At 41.1% G+C, this 16,573-nt stretch overlaps 3 protein-coding genes across 6 annotated transcripts in view; all 3 read left to right on the plus strand.

The window, feature by feature from the left end:
• ccdc88c (coiled-coil domain containing 88C) overlaps positions 1-6,644 on the plus strand; it is a 44,278-nt gene extending 37,634 nt beyond the window's left edge. For both annotated transcript variants that reach the window (XM_010745135.3, XM_027278698.1), the window contains exons 27-31: positions 1,127-1,210; positions 1,286-1,393; positions 1,480-1,617; positions 1,814-2,052; positions 2,947-6,644. In XM_010745135.3, the coding sequence (XP_010743437.2) occupies positions 1,127-1,210; positions 1,286-1,393; positions 1,480-1,617; positions 1,814-2,052; positions 2,947-3,717 (1,340 nt within the window). In that variant the 3' untranslated portion in view covers positions 3,718-6,644. The remainder of the gene's footprint in view (positions 1-1,126; positions 1,211-1,285; positions 1,394-1,479; positions 1,618-1,813; positions 2,053-2,946) is intronic.
• An 857-nt stretch (positions 6,645-7,501) lies between these two features.
• On the plus strand, positions 7,502-13,811 carry snapc1b (small nuclear RNA activating complex, polypeptide 1b). Its single transcript, XM_010745133.3, has 10 exons — positions 7,502-7,797; positions 9,080-9,236; positions 9,333-9,473; positions 9,716-9,820; positions 10,010-10,162; positions 10,907-10,960; positions 11,154-11,216; positions 11,360-11,498; positions 13,196-13,267; positions 13,545-13,811. Exons 1-10 carry the CDS (start codon positions 7,667-7,669, stop codon positions 13,577-13,579), a joined length of 1,050 nt encoding a protein of 349 aa, XP_010743435.1. The 5' UTR covers positions 7,502-7,666; the 3' UTR covers positions 13,580-13,811.
• Positions 13,812-15,555: 1,744 nt separating this feature from the next.
• syt16 (synaptotagmin XVI) overlaps positions 15,556-16,573 on the plus strand; it is a 34,001-nt gene continuing 32,983 nt past the window's right edge. For 2 of the 3 annotated variants that reach the window (XM_027278750.1, XM_019260381.2), the window contains exons 1-2: positions 15,556-15,641; positions 15,812-15,968. Coding sequence is in view for 2 of the 3 variants with exons in the window: in XM_019260381.2 (XP_019115926.1) it covers positions 15,956-15,968 (13 nt within the window). In the remaining variant the exon portion in view is untranslated. The remainder of the gene's footprint in view (positions 15,642-15,811; positions 15,969-16,573) is intronic. The other variant, XM_019260383.2, reaches the window with a different exon arrangement.

Raw genomic sequence — 16,573 nt, forward strand, 5'->3', positions numbered from 1 at the left:
TATATATGTGTGTGTGTGTGTTTCCAAGCACGCCAGGCCTGCCCGCATATATCTGCATGTCTGTGAAGAGTTTTGATGAGTACCTGTATGAAACATTTCTGTGTGTGTGCTGTCACCACCTCGAATGTTTTCAGTCTGGCAAGTGTGTCTCTTCGAGGCTTCATTTTAAGAGCTGATCTCATCATCTGTTCTGAGCTGCTTCACAAAGCTTTGCTGCTGTTACTTTAAGTCACGTCACGCCAAAGATCAACGTTTCAAAACAAGAACACACTGAGGCATATTTGTCGTCACCTGCTTGTACTCTTGTCCCATTTGATCTCTGTGTCCTCGTCACATGGGACACAAATCCTGGTCACCCACCACGACCACCTCCCTCCAGCACTATTTATAGCACGTCATACAACTTCCTAAAGGCTTTGTCACACTCACCATGTTTTCCAAAAAACGTGTGCTTTGTTGATCCCTGAAGGGAAATTCTTGTGTTGCAGCTGTAGTTACAAATACATATGTACGTATGTGCGTATACTGTGTACGAATAGACATGAGGTAGATAAAATAAAAGTGTATTATATTATACAATATAAATAGGGGAAAAAAGAACATAATGTTCTAACCATGTAAGAAATATACAAAGAAAAATGTATCTGTACAGTAACTTCAGTAACTACAGTAAAAGCAAAAATGATTATATATCATACACACTGGACCTTTAAACAGACTTCATCCAATATAATTTGGACTCATCAGGATTGGTTGATTCATCATGACCTCCAGTGGTGTCTTAATTATGAAACTCTTTAAATGAATACCTTTGTTTATGGATGAACATTTGGACAATAACCTGAACTTTAAAACTTTATTTTCATCATGACACGTGAATCAGTGAAGCTGCGTTTTGTTTAAATGCTTCACACCTTCATTCAGCTGATCCTTAAAACTGATCAGAGAATCAGACACATTCACTGAATAATAACTGATGTCACAGTAAGTACACACAGTTTGCTTCTAAATCAGCAAACAGTCTCCTTGCTTGCTTGGTTCTTTTGCTCCTCTGTTCCGCCCAGCGCACATCTCATGGTCATACAAGTCCAGAATGGTTCCTTACAGCATTCTGACTTGTCCGCAGGTTTGACTGACAGGAGCCGGGGTGTTTATCGTAGCAGCACTCCAGGAGGCAGCAATGAGAGCATCAATGGAGAAGATGGACATGGTAATTCATATAATAATGATGATAACTTTTTTTGATTTGTGAGCTTTAGTAACCTTTTTGTGCTTCCTGCTGCAGGTCAGGCCCATAAAGCTCTAAGCTCCACTCCGAGCCACCAGTCCTCTCTGAGTCTAACCAACAACTCCAGCTCCAGACTGGCACAAGGCCCCGGCCGCAGACCCCGAGGTAAGCCGGGTTATAAACACATAAGACCTTATTCAGAAGTCAGCAAGAGTGTGAGTGTATTTATGATAGTGTTTAAATCATTTCAGGTCTGTTATATGATGAAGACTCTCGCCACAACAACCCAGACTCCATGTTTGGTCACCACGGCAACACGGGCGGTCGCCCAGGATCAGCAGACTACAGCCACAACACCTCCAGCTCCAACTCACCTGTCAACTGCAGAGGTACACACACCTTGACAGCTATCTTATTTGTATGAATAGATTTGAATGTAGCTTTAATTTATTACTGATCATCAATTATGGACTGAAGTGACTCTCTATATATAATATATACTCTATATTCAGTACACACACTCCTTCTAAAAGCCCCGGTGTCATCATTTTCTGTCATTAATAACAACGTTTCTGTCTGTCTTAGACACATCTGATCGTCAGGTTCGCTCAGCCAGCCTCTCTAGTGATGATGTCATGGGTCTCAGCCAATCACACCAGACTCTGTCACGTAGTTCCACCCTCCCATACGACCACACACCTCAGAGGGCCCAACCACAGCGAGGCGTCGGGGTTAGGACGAAGGCCCGCTCATCTTCTCCTGGAAGTGAGATGGTGACGCTGGAACAGTTTCTACAAGAGAGCAACATACAGTCACCTCCTATGGTAACCAATATAACATGGTGTAAATATTATTAAATAAAAGTTAATGTACATGTACACATACAGGACGTATAGTGTTGTTACATACAATAAACTGCACACTAAAAATATACAACACAACATTTGTCATACGTTTACAGAAACTTGAGTTTTATTTTCAGTTTTTTAAGAGTTTTAAGTAGTGATTTGAACGTAGACCAATCAGTACAGTTTCTGATTTAAGGGAGGAGGCAGTATTGAAGAAGGCCCCATTGCCCCAGGTCCAGTGCTGGTCCTGGACATAGGAGGTTGGCACCAAACCCAGATAAAATTATGATTATACACAGTAAAAACCCAGTGACACGTGCATTCCTGTGTCTACACACCTTCTGTTCTGGCTTTTAAGGTTGTTAATGCGGTGAGTTTACGTTGGTAAACGGCGTCTGTGAAGGTTTTCAGTCGTCACATGAGGCCAAGTCTGAAGGGTGTTAAAGAGAACTGCCTCAGTGAGTAACAAACAGTCACCAGTCAAAGAGGACAAATCATTACTAGAGCAGAGATTTCAACTTCGAGCCACGTTGAATGTGATGAGTGTACACACATTTGGGGATTATGGGAAATGGTGTTTATTTTTAATCAAAATCTCATTTTATTAAGGTTTTCCAGAAAATAAAAGATAACAGAAGTGCAGTGCTGTTCGATCGATTAAAGAGAAATTGGAGACAAAAAACCTGGACCAGCAGACGAGTACTGGTCTCTGGTTCAAATGGAGCCCAAAAGTAAATTTAATTTGCCTAATTAATCCAGCCATGGTCTCAGGTGGTGCTTTTTAGTGACAGGTAGCATTTGTCGACATGAACTGCCTGACATGATCAGTCGTAGTTATTTTCTGTATTCTTTTTGTTTTCCTTCGTGCAGGTGTCTACAGGAAGCAGGGAGGACTTGATGGCAGACTATTTCAGAAGTCCCGCCCCCTCTGTGCCCGCTGGCAGAGACCAGGTGACTCCCACCAGCTATGTCACGCCCACTGTACAGTCATCCAACCAGAGGCCGGGTCAGAGTGTCAAGCCCTCGCCTCGCCAGCCTGTCGGCCAATCCCCATCCACGGGCCAGCCTGTCGCCCAGAGAACTGGCCAATCACTGAGCAGAGCTTTCAGCCTGGCCTCGGCTGATTTGCTGCGCTCCAATGGACCGGACAGTTTCCGTGGAAACGAAGGGCAATCAGATGTGGTTATTCGTAGACAAGGAGGAGGGGCTAACGGGAGGGAGCGTCCTCTCTCTGCTCGCCTGGCTGGTCCGACCAATCAGCATGCAGACGGCAGCCTCCTGAACCCGCCGATTCATCATTCATCCTCTCTGAATCTGCAGACGGAGAGATATGGCGAGAGGGAGAGAGAGCGAGGGAGGACCCCCGTCTCTCGAAATGGCCCCTCCTCGTCGTCCTCCTACCATCACCGTGGAGAGGTCGCCATGGTAACCCCCGTCAGAGCCGTGCCCGCCACGCAGCCCGAAGAAGCCTCTGAGCAAGGCGAGGTGTCAAGGGAGGGCCGGCCGGGTGACTCCTCACACCTAAAGAAGGAAAGTGAGAGAGTGAGGTGTGGCTCTGTGGAACGGCCAAAAAGCACACCAGCCTCCCCCGACCCCAACAACGACCCGCAGACCGTGTGGTACGAGTACGGCTGTGTCTAAACACTGAAACTGAGTACTCGACCTACGATGGGCTGAAAACTGGAGCTGTGATGTGATCAGTCCATGGAGTTGTTTTGTTGTTTACGGATAAGTTTGGCTTAAATACAACATCGATTGTGAATCTGTCTAAATCCTGGAAAACGTTTCTGTTTGTATTTTATGGCAAAAAACTTTGTTGATGAACAAGCTAACGTGATTACAGACACCGTCTGCCATCAGAGCTAAGGAGCTGTCAAAACGACTCGACCTGAGTCTGCTTGGTTTCAATTGGTAACCGCTTTTCATCACAAGCTGAATCTCTGCAAGGCGGATTGAACACAATATAGACCTCGATCATTAGCGGTCTTTTTAAGGATTTAACTCGAACACCTCAACACTATAGATGATCTTTGAGAATGCTGGATTTGATCAGCTTCTGCTGTTTAATTATCACCAAGTTTACTGTGCAGCAACAAGCAGCCTGAGCTCACGGGAGGGGTTTGTTTGTTTTGTATTTGTTTTAAAAGAAATGTGGATGTTTGGACCAGATGATGATCCAGATGTGCAAAATTTTTAGCTGACATTACTGATTTCTGAGAATCCATAACACTTAAAGCCTGCAGGACCAGAGGACAAGTGCTACATGCGTAGTTGTGGACCAGAATACTAAGGATGGGCTCAGTCTATGAGCTGGAACTCTGGACTGCTGACCGACGCACTGTGTGGCCCTTGCTAACGTTTACATGGACGATACCAATCCCCCCCCCAAAAAAACAAACAAACTGTACGCCAGGACTTCTCCGTCACTGAGAGGGGTGACTAAAGTGAAGGCGACCAGAAGCACCAGAGGGACTGAATGTATCAGATTTGTTTTTTTCTCTCCTCTGGTATCAGGAACAAACACTGGAAAAGACGAGGGAGGTGGAGGAAGCAAGTGGAGGAGAAAGAGGGAGAAATGGTGGAGGGATGTGGGGATAGAGAGGGTGGTATCGTAATGGGAGGACGGATAGATAAACAGAACAGAGATGGAGGGACTGTCCCAGCATGCAACACTCTGACACTTTACTAGAAATGTTGCTTGGCCCGAGCCAACACTAGCTTGACAAACACACCCAATGCACACGTATTATACACACAAACAGCGACATCGTCTTTGAGGGAGGTGGTTGTGGCTTCGCTAAACATTGAGCTGGACTTAATTCACACACACAACTGGGTAAACCACTGTGGGTGTACCGCTGCACGCGAAGTTAGCCACACGGGTTGTAAGCACTGCACAACCAATGGAGGAGGAGCTGAATCCAGACCCTCTGTGATCTGGATCGTTTTATGACTGAACTGAATGTACCAAGTGTTTTGTAGATTGTCATGTGATCAAAATCATCCAGGTGTTTTCATTTCATGATTACCACTGACCACTATGCATTGCAGCTAGCACTATGGGCGACTGTCAGCAGTGAGCACGACCTAACCTGGGACTGAACACAACCTGCAGTGGTCAGCCTGGCAGTGAACACAGTAGCCTGCTGAGGTGTTTTTCTTGCAGAGTTTGACCAAAATCACTGAATAAAGTTCTAAAGTTGTGCTTTTGTGCAGTAATCAGCGAGGCCCGGCCGTAGATGACTGCAGCAGCCCTCACAATCACTCAGATACTGGAGGACAGATGTGATAAAAACACTTACACAACAAGTTAGACTTCATAGAGACTTTAAACCTGCAGCAATGAAGTGCAGAATAAACCATAAAACGGTGACTGAGCCGATTAAAAAAAATCTGACTGATCAGTAATTTTAACAATGAACGTTATTGTCCAAAACGACAGCAGTGCACCAAATTATAAATAAATTCATATTGGACAACATACACACCGATACTGGCCGATATATCAGTTGGGCTTTACATGAACACGTGGAGACACATGGATGATTTTAGTATATGTGTTGCGTTCACTGACAGGTGACTGCTGTAGGAATTTACAAATACTCTGTGTATTCTTTCTTCTAAGCTCATTTAAGCAGAGAAAATATGAGGAAGAGGAGGAGTAGTATCACCCCCCTGGAGACAGATAAAAAATGAATCTAATGTTAATGATGTTGATCAACTGACCCATTGTCTGTACTGCTGTTTGTAAATACCAGCCTGTCCTCGCTGCATTATTAATGAACTGACGGCAAAAACATTTCCTAAAAGCAAGGAGGAGGAGGAAGACGATGTAACACCGGTGTTAACTGGAATCCATCACGCTTTGAACAAAACTGTTAATATGCAACAAGATAAATTATTCTACCTGTAACATTTGTACATGACATTAGATTTTATAAACTGGTCAGATATTTCTTGTCGATACCAAAAAAAAAAGAAGAAAAAACCCAGATCAAATCCTGTTCAAAAGTTTGTGATTTCACTGTAAAACTTCAAGATTTGTAGATTGTTTTTAAGTGATAGTTGTGAGATCATGTCATGATGTGAAACACTGTAGGTTGATGCTGTTTGGGTTGGTGTGTGTCGCCTTTCTTTATGTCTGCACTTAAGTCATCTCAGTCCTCAGAGCCCCGACCGTATGGACAGCTTTCCACACATTTCATCTCCTGTCTTGTCTGGTTTCTGTGTCACCGTACTCTCGACTCCCTTCATAACTCATCAGTGTTGGTGACCCTGGTGCTTCATGCTCGGTGGACCAACAGTTCTCCATCTGGGGGCACTGTCGAAATAAAAAGGTGCAAACAAACAACGTCACATGAAAGAAGACGTTGAAGTGGATCGTACGTCACTGACATTTCGTGCTCTAACTGGAATAACTGCTACTATAGTTCACTTTATGACTTGCTGACTGCTATGCTGTGATGTGACTACTGTTAAAAGGCTACTAGTGTGATTCAGTAGAGAATGAGCTCGATGTTATTACACCCCAAAAAAGCTTTTTGATAATAAAGATTTATAAACTTGAACTGATGCTTCTGCCTTATTGTGTCAGCTGGTGTGTTAACTCAGGGTCTAAATAAGATGAGACTGACTTTATTGATCCACACTGGAGAAAACAGAAAATCCTCATATATAAAAATTTGAGAAAAGATTATACAACAAGTATGTCCTGCATACTGCTGTTAGAAACTGAACACGATCAGCTGATAATAAACCTGATCAGCCACCACCAGTAATCAACACACAACCAGTCAGAATCAGAAAAAGCTTTACTGCCAAGTACATTTTTTACACATACTAGGAATTAGTTTTGGTGTTGTTGGTGCGTGTCAAACATTCTCTAAATATAAGAAAAATAAGAAAACCAGGTATTAAAAATACAACAATATAAATATAGTGTGTTTTAAAAGTAAAAATAAGAAGAGCATTACAGCCGAGTAAGTACAGTATGTGCAAAATAATCAAACCAATAACTGACACAGTCAACCTTATCATACTTAACAGTTACCTAATGTTTCTGTCGCGTTGGCAGAACATTCAAAAATAAACATATTATGAATTAAACTAAAGCTGTGACACCAAACACTCTTTAAGAAATATGATATTTGAACAGTTCATTACGTGTGCGTGATTGTTTAAGTGGAGCCAAACAAATGATTAAACAAACAAGTCATAACCTGTTATATAATATGTTTACACTAAATATCAGCACTTTAATGATCTACAGTCACAGCTCTGCTGATATTCAGTACAACACAACTTCGAGTGTGATATTTCTTTAATACCTCTCAGAAGGAGCAAATTGATAAACTGGTATCAAATCATAATCATGAGTTATTAACGTTTATCAAAGGACCTTTATTTTGAAAAGTACCGGAAATTCCACAAAATGAAACGAAGAAGAAGTGGTCGGCTGCAGATGACGCACTAAGCGGTGGACACGCCGTCGTGTTTACATCGTGTCTCTTTGTTTACCTCGTTTGTCCGGTAGAAAACAGGTGAAATGTGACTTTAGTTCATAAATACTGAATCTGTTCCCAGCGTCCACATGGACTTCTGTCGGAAAGAGGTGAAGTCGGACTGTGAGCAGCTGCTGAGCCGCTTCCAGCGAACCGGGTCGGTCCGCTTCGAGATTTTCTCCAGACTGTGGCGGGAAATGAAGTTCTCACACATTTTCTAGTAGGTCCAGAAAGTCTCTTTACAAACAAACAAACAAACAGGTCACACACGGTGCTGTTCACTGTCTCATGCTGTGCTTTAATTACAGAATAAAGTGACTGCGAGCTTCCGGTGTCCACTGTCTCTGCAGTTCAAGACAAAATAAAAGCACCGACTGACGTCATTAACTAATGATTTATTATAATGAATCATTTAGAAAATGCGATGCTGATAAAATGAGGTTCTTGCATTTCTTTTGTCCAAACCTCTCCATTTACCACGAATGACAAAGAAAAGCAGCAAATCTTCACATTAAGCAAAAAATATTTATAAATATTTGACATGTTTACTTTAAAAATGAAACGATGAACAGATCAGACACGTTTTTATTATTCACACATGTTAAAATAAGTTGAGATCATTTGGGAATAAAATGTCATTTTGTTCCCAAATCATTCTGTTGATTCATTAGACATAATCTTAACGTTGCATAATTAATACATTAAACTAGGGCTGCAGGATCAATACTTTAATTATATATTCATCTGTTATTAATCGCTTTATCTGTAAAACAGAAAATTGTGCAAATTAAAATCCTTGACATCCCCAAATACAATTTCAAATCAAATCCTCACTTTTAGTCATTTATCCTTCATGAATTAGAAATAAATCCATCCACACATCAGCTGTAACTGCGTATCCTCATCAGTGTTATTATTCCTGTTGATTTATTTACATTTTATTCACATTCTTCCCATTATTAAATATTTATCCTTTAAACTTTGGCTTGAAATTATGGAGGCTAAAATGCTGCTCTTCCCCACTAATTTAGACACATACAGTTTATTTTTGTTCTTACCATTAGATAACATAATTATAGTTTCATAATTGTAATTTCAGCCCCTAGATCTGAGGTTAGATTTGCATGAATGTTTGTCACCATTATATTTGTGACATAATTATGAGATGAATAATAATAAACAGCCTCTCAGTTCCTGTTCAATACAAACTTCTGTTTATTTACGTTAGTGTTGTGAGAATGTGGCTGGATTTTTTAAAACGGAGGCGTTCAAGTAAATTATAGATGAGTAGCAGAATACAAGGACAAACTGGGACAACTAGACGTGGCTGTAGATCCATTTATACTTTTCATCTCTCATTTAAGAGACTTTTTCAGTTCATTTCAGATCTAACAAGGTCCTGTTGCCTCAGACTGAACTCAAAGACTGATGACCCAGCTGACTGAGAACCTTCACAGACTTCAGAATCAGTATTTAAAATTGTGTGTCACGTTGTTTCGCAGCGGCACTGCGGGGCATCAGAAGCGAGCGTTCAGTCACCTGATCCTGGACACGGCCCGCAGCTTCTTCCTGCCTCCGTTCAGCTTCCAGATCAGAGTTGGTGGACTTTATCTGCTGTACAGCTTGTATCAGTGTCAGACCGCAGAACCCAAAGAGCAGGTGAGGAACACAGCACACATGCATGCTCTTTGAAAGGTCAATCATACAGTTAAATAAAGTCAATGATTGTTTTTTTTTGTGTGCTTCTGGCTGCAGATCCGTCTGGCTCTGAAGGACTGGGAAGACGTTAAGAAGTTTGAGAAGAACGCTGTGGACGCTCAACACCACGACACCGTTTATATTCTGCAGCAGCTGATGCTCCTCAAAGCTTTCTACTTCACTGCCATGCCCAGTCAGGTGAGCTCACTACCTTTATAAGTGAACTTCCTAAGTAAAGTAAACAGTGGTTGGCACCAGCAGTGATACCGACGTATGCTCCCCTCGCAGAACACGGGGAGTTGAAGGTGCACCAAAATCTCACCTTACTATTAATACAACATTGCAAATTCACATTTCCCCTCTCTCCTCTTTGTGCTTTTTGTCTTGTCCTCCTCCTCCTTCTCCTCCTCCTCCTCCTCTTCTTATTTCTCTCCTGGCAGCTCGTCTTCAAGAAGAAGAAGAAGATGGAAAAGTCGGTGTTATGCGAAGAGTTCATTGAGCGAGCGTCTCGTCCACAGGAGCTGATAACCATCGATCTGCTGGAGGTGAGCAGAGACTCAATTCTTAACACTTTCAAAACAGATTTAAAGTCTCTTGAAACGTGAAATAGTTAAAATGCAAATGTGATATCAAAGTTTAACGTCTCAGTAAGCATTCTTAGAAATCTGAGTGAGTTTGGTTTTCCAGTGGCTTTAATAAAACGTAATAATTTGTGCTTTTTTGTCTTTGTGCAGGAATTGTCCAACATTAACGAGCTCTATGAGAAGCTGAAGACTTCTGTCGCTTCATCAGAACAGGCAGTTTCATCCATCAACCTTGTCCGTACAGACATGGTCCCTCAGCTACGCAGCACTGTGGTGGATTTCTACAAGTGGCAGCAAAAGAAGGTGAAATGTCTTAGAGAAAATATCTACAGGATTAAAAAAGCTGTCTCTAATGTGGTTATTACTGTGCCTAATGGTGCACAAGGCTTAGTCTACCCTCTCATGCTCATGCCCTCGCTACTCCTCCTGCAGTTTTGGTCGCACATACAAAAAAATATTAATTAATATAAACGTACAGCCTGGCCAGGAGAAGCGTGTTTCATCAACTTTTTTGAGAAGTTTGTCAATAAAAGCAGAAAAATTTAACGTGGGCGCTTATGGGACAGAGTTAGAGTGAGTCACATGACCGCTACAGTGGAGAGGGAGAGGAATATCTGTCGAAAAATCATTTTGAAACGTCTCCCAAACTCAGATTTGATCTCTGCACAGATGTGTCAGGATCAACCACTAGCATTTACTCAATTAACAGTCAATTTTTTTTTACTTTATCAACATAAATTTGATATCAACACATTCAGCAAGGCCTGACGATGCTTATTAACGGTATAATGATATGACCTGCAGTTTGGTCATGGTGGTAGCTTGTTTGAAGTTGAACCTTCAAGGCTGATTTTGATTAACTTAATTGAAGTCTGTGTCTAATATTCATGACTGCCAATGCTACATTTAAAATGTCGGCCGTTTTGTCCTTCTTTCTCATTGACAGACTCACACATACACACACAAACACGTGCCAAGCATCAGGCAGGTTTTAATGTTTAATACATTTTATCAGTGTTGATGTGATGTGATGTCTTGTCTTCTCAGGAGGTGACTGTTGAAGATGAAGACAGTGGTGAGGGAACGTCCTCTCAACAGGAGGTGAGATACACTATATTAAGGTTTGAATCTTCAAAGCATCACTGGTGCACCTCGTGTGTCCTGCAGGATCTTAAATACTCAAGTGAAAGTGAAATAAATGAGGTCCTGTCACCTGTGCCTTAGTCTAAAGTTGTAATAATAACTTTGTCCAGAGAGCGACGCTGCTGACTAACTGCCTATTCTGCATCCTCAGTGTTCAGAGAGAGCCGAGCGCCTCGCTGACATCAAATCAAGAGCATACGGACAGGCAGCAGAGGTTTGTGTTTCACGTTAGAGATTTTTTTTTTTTTTGCTTTTACTTTTATTAATCTGCTTTTCAAATCATGAAAAAAATCAATGTATTCATGTGTCTCTCAGGCCTCCAAATCCCGGCGATCAATGTATTCATGTGTCTCTCAGGCCTCCAAATCCCGGCGTCATCGTCAGGTGGAGGTGGATTTCACAAGTAACGAGGCTGGACCCTCCCACTCGTCAAGTTACACCAGAATCTATAAACGGTCACTCAAAGCCAGGACCATGGAGAATGTACATATCTCAGGTAAAATGATCCTTTAATCCCTAAAAACCCCAAAACAAACAAAAGTACCAGAAATGAAATATGAGAAAATATGACAAAATAAGAGTCTACACACACACTGGAAGACCCCAAAGCAAATCAAACAATGATCAATTAAATATCTTGTCACCTCACACCTTACATGAAAGCTCTAAGCAACAATGAAGTGAAATGAGACATCTCTTTCCTCTCAGGCGTGAAGCCACATCACTTTCTGATGATGGCAGCACAGCTGGATTTATATTTAAATATTTTATGATTTCCTGTCCTGGTAGTTTTCATCCACATGACAAGAATCTATACATTCACAACAAACCTGTGTTGAGACCAAGTGGCAACCTCTGTGTGAAGCCCAAAAACTGTAGTTCCTCAAACGTCCACTTGAGTCTGGCTCCAGAAGTGAGTCAGTCTCCATAAGTCCGCATGTTCAAATGTCCAACTTCACAGCAGAAATAAACACGTTTACAGCCTGGTACAAAAAACAGTTTTGGTCTCTGTAGCTAATTTCCCCCAAATTATATTAAGGCTTAAAGTTATGCAGAATTAACAGCATGGACGCTTTGATTATCACTGGGACTAAACACAGTGTAGATAGATAGTAGAAACCACACGACGCACATGTGTAGAGCTCAACTATTTAACTGCTGTTTAATTTGAAACCAGTTCTCAGCTGGAACTAGTTCTTGATTTCCATTCCCACAAATGAGACAATATTTGAACAGCATTCGTTTCCATTTAGATTTTCATAGGCAAAGTTATCATCCTACTTCATGAAGTGACGCCTCACTCTTTATTGCAAGTATAAACCCACTACGATGCCGGCCCTTGGTTTGTTGACAACTGTTTTGAAGCCTTGAGTGACTTCGTTTTGACTCTGATAAAACGGTGTGCTGCCTGGTCACAAACATTCTTGTATTCCAGCTTAACAGAAACCAAAATCAGAGTTTTGTGAGCCCGGTGTGTTGAACTGGACAGACTCACTGAGAATCATTTATCAATCAGAATTCATTTTACAGAACCACTCTACAGGGTCAGTTGTTTTTCAGTGCACACAAAACACACTGGTATCGATAACCAAGAGGCATAAGTCTTCATGAAGGTTTAAATCTGGGGCAGCTGGACCTGGTTACAGATCTGTGAAGACATTTCACCTCTCATCCAAGAGGCTTCTTCTGTTCTGACTGACTGGTGGGAGATATGAGTATTAGCCGAGATATGAGTATTTAGCCAAGGCGGGATCGGATAGTTTCCACTTGGTTCGTTGATGCTTGTCGGAGTCGTTCAGGTCACATGAGGCTAAGTGTAAATGCTGTTCTGTCGTCCCTCCTCATGAGACTGAATAGCAATTATAATAATATAATATATATTATTATATTAATTAAACTTTAAAATTAAAATAATTAATTCTACATAGCTCAGGTGACCTGAACAACTGTTGAAGCCTCTTGGATGAGATCACAGATTAGAGCCAAGTCAAGCTGCCCCAGATTGAACCCTGTTCAACAACTGAGAACCTTCACAGACTTCTAAGTGGCAGATCTCATGGACAATATGAAAGCAGTTCTTAATTCCCATCCCTCATCAGAAGTGACTGAATGAAGAATGTTGTTTTTTTCCTTTGAGCTTGAATGTTTTGTCAAATAACCCTCACTGACAACTGAAACTTTCTTCTTCTTTAGGCGACAAGTGGAAAGATGTCACGTCGAGCTCTTACATCCCTCGTCTCACAACACTGGACTTTATTCCTGAAGGTACAGCCAGCAGCTACTCATCTTAAAATCTGTGTACCCTTCCTCTCATGAGAAGGTTCACTGTGAATGGTTAACATGCTAACATGTTAGCGTGCACATAGACCTTGAATGTCTGTACGAGTAGATAGTTGTCCAGATAATTCATTTGATCTGCCAAGTTAGAGCCACACTGCTGATTTGCTGATCAAACATTTACCAGTATGAATTTTTCTAAGCTCAAATGCCTTTTTGTCAACATCCACCATATTTTATCTTCTCTTCTTTTGCCTCCATTCAGAAAAACCAAAGAAGTGCAAAAAATTCAAGTGGTGATGAAGATAACGCACGAGTCAACCGTCATCCTGACTGAAGTTGCTGTTCAGTTTGTTTTAAAATGTTGACATAGCTTTTATTATTGCCCTTTTCCAATTGTCTTGAATGTCTGTGTAGTTTTAAAAAAATCATTTTAGTCTTTTAGTGTTTGTACCAAGCGGCAACCTCTATGACTGTGAAGTGAAGCCAGTGTTGAAGTGCTAAAAACTGCAGTTCCTCAAACGTCCACTTGAGGCTGGCTCCAGAAGTGAGTCAGTCTCACAAGTCCCCATGTTCAAATGTTCAACACAGCAGAAAAAAACATGTTTACAGCCTGGTACAAAAAACATTTTTGGTCTCTATAGCTAATTTCCCGACAACTGTACTGAGGGTGGCTGCTTTGATTGACAGGTGGTTACTGTTACTGTTACCACACTGAACTTCACAGCGACTCTAACTCTTATATAATATATTAATTCCCAGTTGTATGCATTTAAATATGTAATTTAAAAGTAGCTTAACCAAGCCAAATTGTGATTTCAATTCAAAAGAGCCACTAAGCTAGTCAAACTTTATACAGTCTTGTTTTTTGGAAAATTTGGTTGAATAATTTTACGCAGTCATATAGAAACAAACATAACATACTACAACACAACAGAACACAACCTAATGTAAAACCAGTGCCATGACAAAAGATAGTACATCTTCCATTTGAAACATAAAAAACACATACACATCCTCTCCCTCCCACGTAGTGACCCGCGCTCCACTTTCCACCCCCATACACATTAAATAAAGACATAGGGATCCAAATGAAAATGAGAGTGATCTGACTCCATATAGGTCATCCATAGGTCCCAAGTCTTATGAAACAGCTGTGGGCTGCCTCTAATGATGTATGTTATTTTTTCTAAGAGAGCGCCTGAATTAACTTCATGATTCCACTTAGTTTTGATACATCTTTTGGCAACTGTACTGGCTAAGCTCACAAAACCTTTTATCCTTTGAGACTGTCTAAGCTTAGAACAAGACCATACCATATGTACCAGCATACCTGTTTAATTTACACTAGGGGCATAGAGGGGATAGATCTGTTTTAATGTGACTCAGTCTCTCAGGTGTAAGGTATGCCCTGTGTATAAATGTGTAATTACAGTGTCTATACTATCTCTGATTGTTCATTTATCTCACTCCAGCGTTTGTCTGTGATCTGAATCCCCAGGTCCCTCTCCCGTCTGTCTTTATTCTTTATTAGCCTTTCAGTGCTTTGATAGAAGACTGTATATTTGTGATATGTGTCTGCACAGATTGCTCTTGAACAATAAGGACTCCAAAGGGGACTGACTAGGTTTTTAAAGATATGTTTGTGGCATTTTGAGCTGTATTCTATAGTGACAACTGACCAGTGATAGGAAAGTGGAGAGAGAGGATGACGTATCAAAGGGCCACAGGTAAACCCTGGGTTGCTATGAAAGAGACTTGGTACATGGGTCAGACACTCTACCAGGTGAACTAAGATTTTCCATGACTGGATTTAGCCAGAGTTAATACATATGTTGGATTAATTTCCAAGGTGTTCACAACGATGGATATAGTGTATTATATTGGAAGGAAAGCGCACAAATAAAGCTGGCTTAATAAAGTATGGCTGCCAAACATTTAACAGACTAGATTAGCTCTTTTTATTTCCCATAAATAGATTTAGCCAAAGTTACTGTTTATGTGGGTTATATTAATACAGTTCAGTACAATAGATATACTGTATTATTTCATTATATCAATATAATACTGGGAGGGACGTCAGTAAAACTTAATTAGGTGAGGCTAGCCCCATGTCAATCATAAACTAGATTAAACTGGATTTGACTGTTTGGTTTTTACTTGTTTTCTTTGACATTATTTTATCATTCTGCATTTTTGCATTAAAACAAATTTCACACCACATAAGTAGTAAAGAGTTGTCTTCAACTTGAATTTTAACTAATTATTTTAGATTGTATCATAGTTGTTGCTATTTACATTTTCTAGGGCAGCATTGAGGATGCACAGCAAGTTCAAAGACCGTGGGCTTCGTACGTAGGAGGTAAATGTTCTCCTATTTATCCCTAAATTGAGCCAATTTGCATAAATTATTTCGACGCTTTAGGTCACAAGTGACTAATTCTGTGAAATATTTTAATAGCAACGTTTTAAAATGATTTTTAAAAAAAACGAGATGAGCATGAACCTATTGAGTGTAGATGTTTCCTACAGTACGTGAAGGGGACATCGTTCACCGCTGTGTGGCTGAAGCTTTGCGGGTCTGGAGGATGAGGAGCGGCGGGGACGCTGCTGCCTCTGCTCCGCCGATCATACACTCGGTACCGCGGTCAGTCTGAGGGGAAAACAGCCGCAGCCATGGCCTCGGACAGTAAGTACCACCGTCTCCTCACGCTGTCACCGCATCTGATATTTTTTTCCCCATGTCAGTGCTGGTGATGGAGGCTGTTTTCAGGCTCTCTCTCTCTCCTGGTTTCTTTTTTGGGGGTTTGGCTGACAGAGAGATAGGATGTGTAGGCCAGTTTATTATCTTTAGACCAAATACTGTGTCTTTTCTGAATATTAGCCAAATATTTAACATTTTCAGGCATGTATGAGCCCCCAAACAAACAAAATGTCTGTTATTCCGTCAGTATTCCTGCACGGACTCATTGGAGAGTTGATAGTTGCCTCATCATGGTCCCTTCATGGAAACCTGTTTTCATATCTCCTGTACCAAATTATGAATCATTCCTCTCCAGGTTTAAATTTTACAGGTTAATCTTTTACAGTATTATTGTGAGGATATTGTCTTTTTTTTCCAGAGTGCTGTTTTATTTATAACACAGGCCTACTAAAGAGCCTCCATGGTGAGCAATCTCCATTTGTCCTCCCCCAAATGACCCCCCAATGAACCGCAGTTCAAGCTCATATTTTCATGTTTTTAATTACACTCAGCACTCATTGTATTAAGAATAATGACATACCACAGAACAA

This window comes from Larimichthys crocea, chromosome V, assembly GCF_000972845.2.
Source record: "Larimichthys crocea isolate SSNF chromosome V, L_crocea_2.0, whole genome shotgun sequence".
NCBI classification, from domain to species: Eukaryota; Metazoa; Chordata; class Actinopteri; family Sciaenidae; genus Larimichthys; species Larimichthys crocea.

Bases quoted from the DNA above. Each gene is read 5' to 3' on its own strand.
- snapc1b (XM_010745133.3), top strand. From the start codon at position 7,667: ATGGACTTCTGTCGGAAAGAGGTGAAGTCGGACTGTGAGCAGCTGCTG. The intron at 9,237-9,332 runs GTGAGGAACACA...TTCTGGCTGCAG, and splicing joins CCGCAGAACCCAAAGAGCAG to ATCCGTCTGGCTCTGAAGGA. The intron at 9,474-9,715 runs GTGAGCTCACTA...CTCTCCTGGCAG, and splicing joins TCACTGCCATGCCCAGTCAG to CTCGTCTTCAAGAAGAAGAA.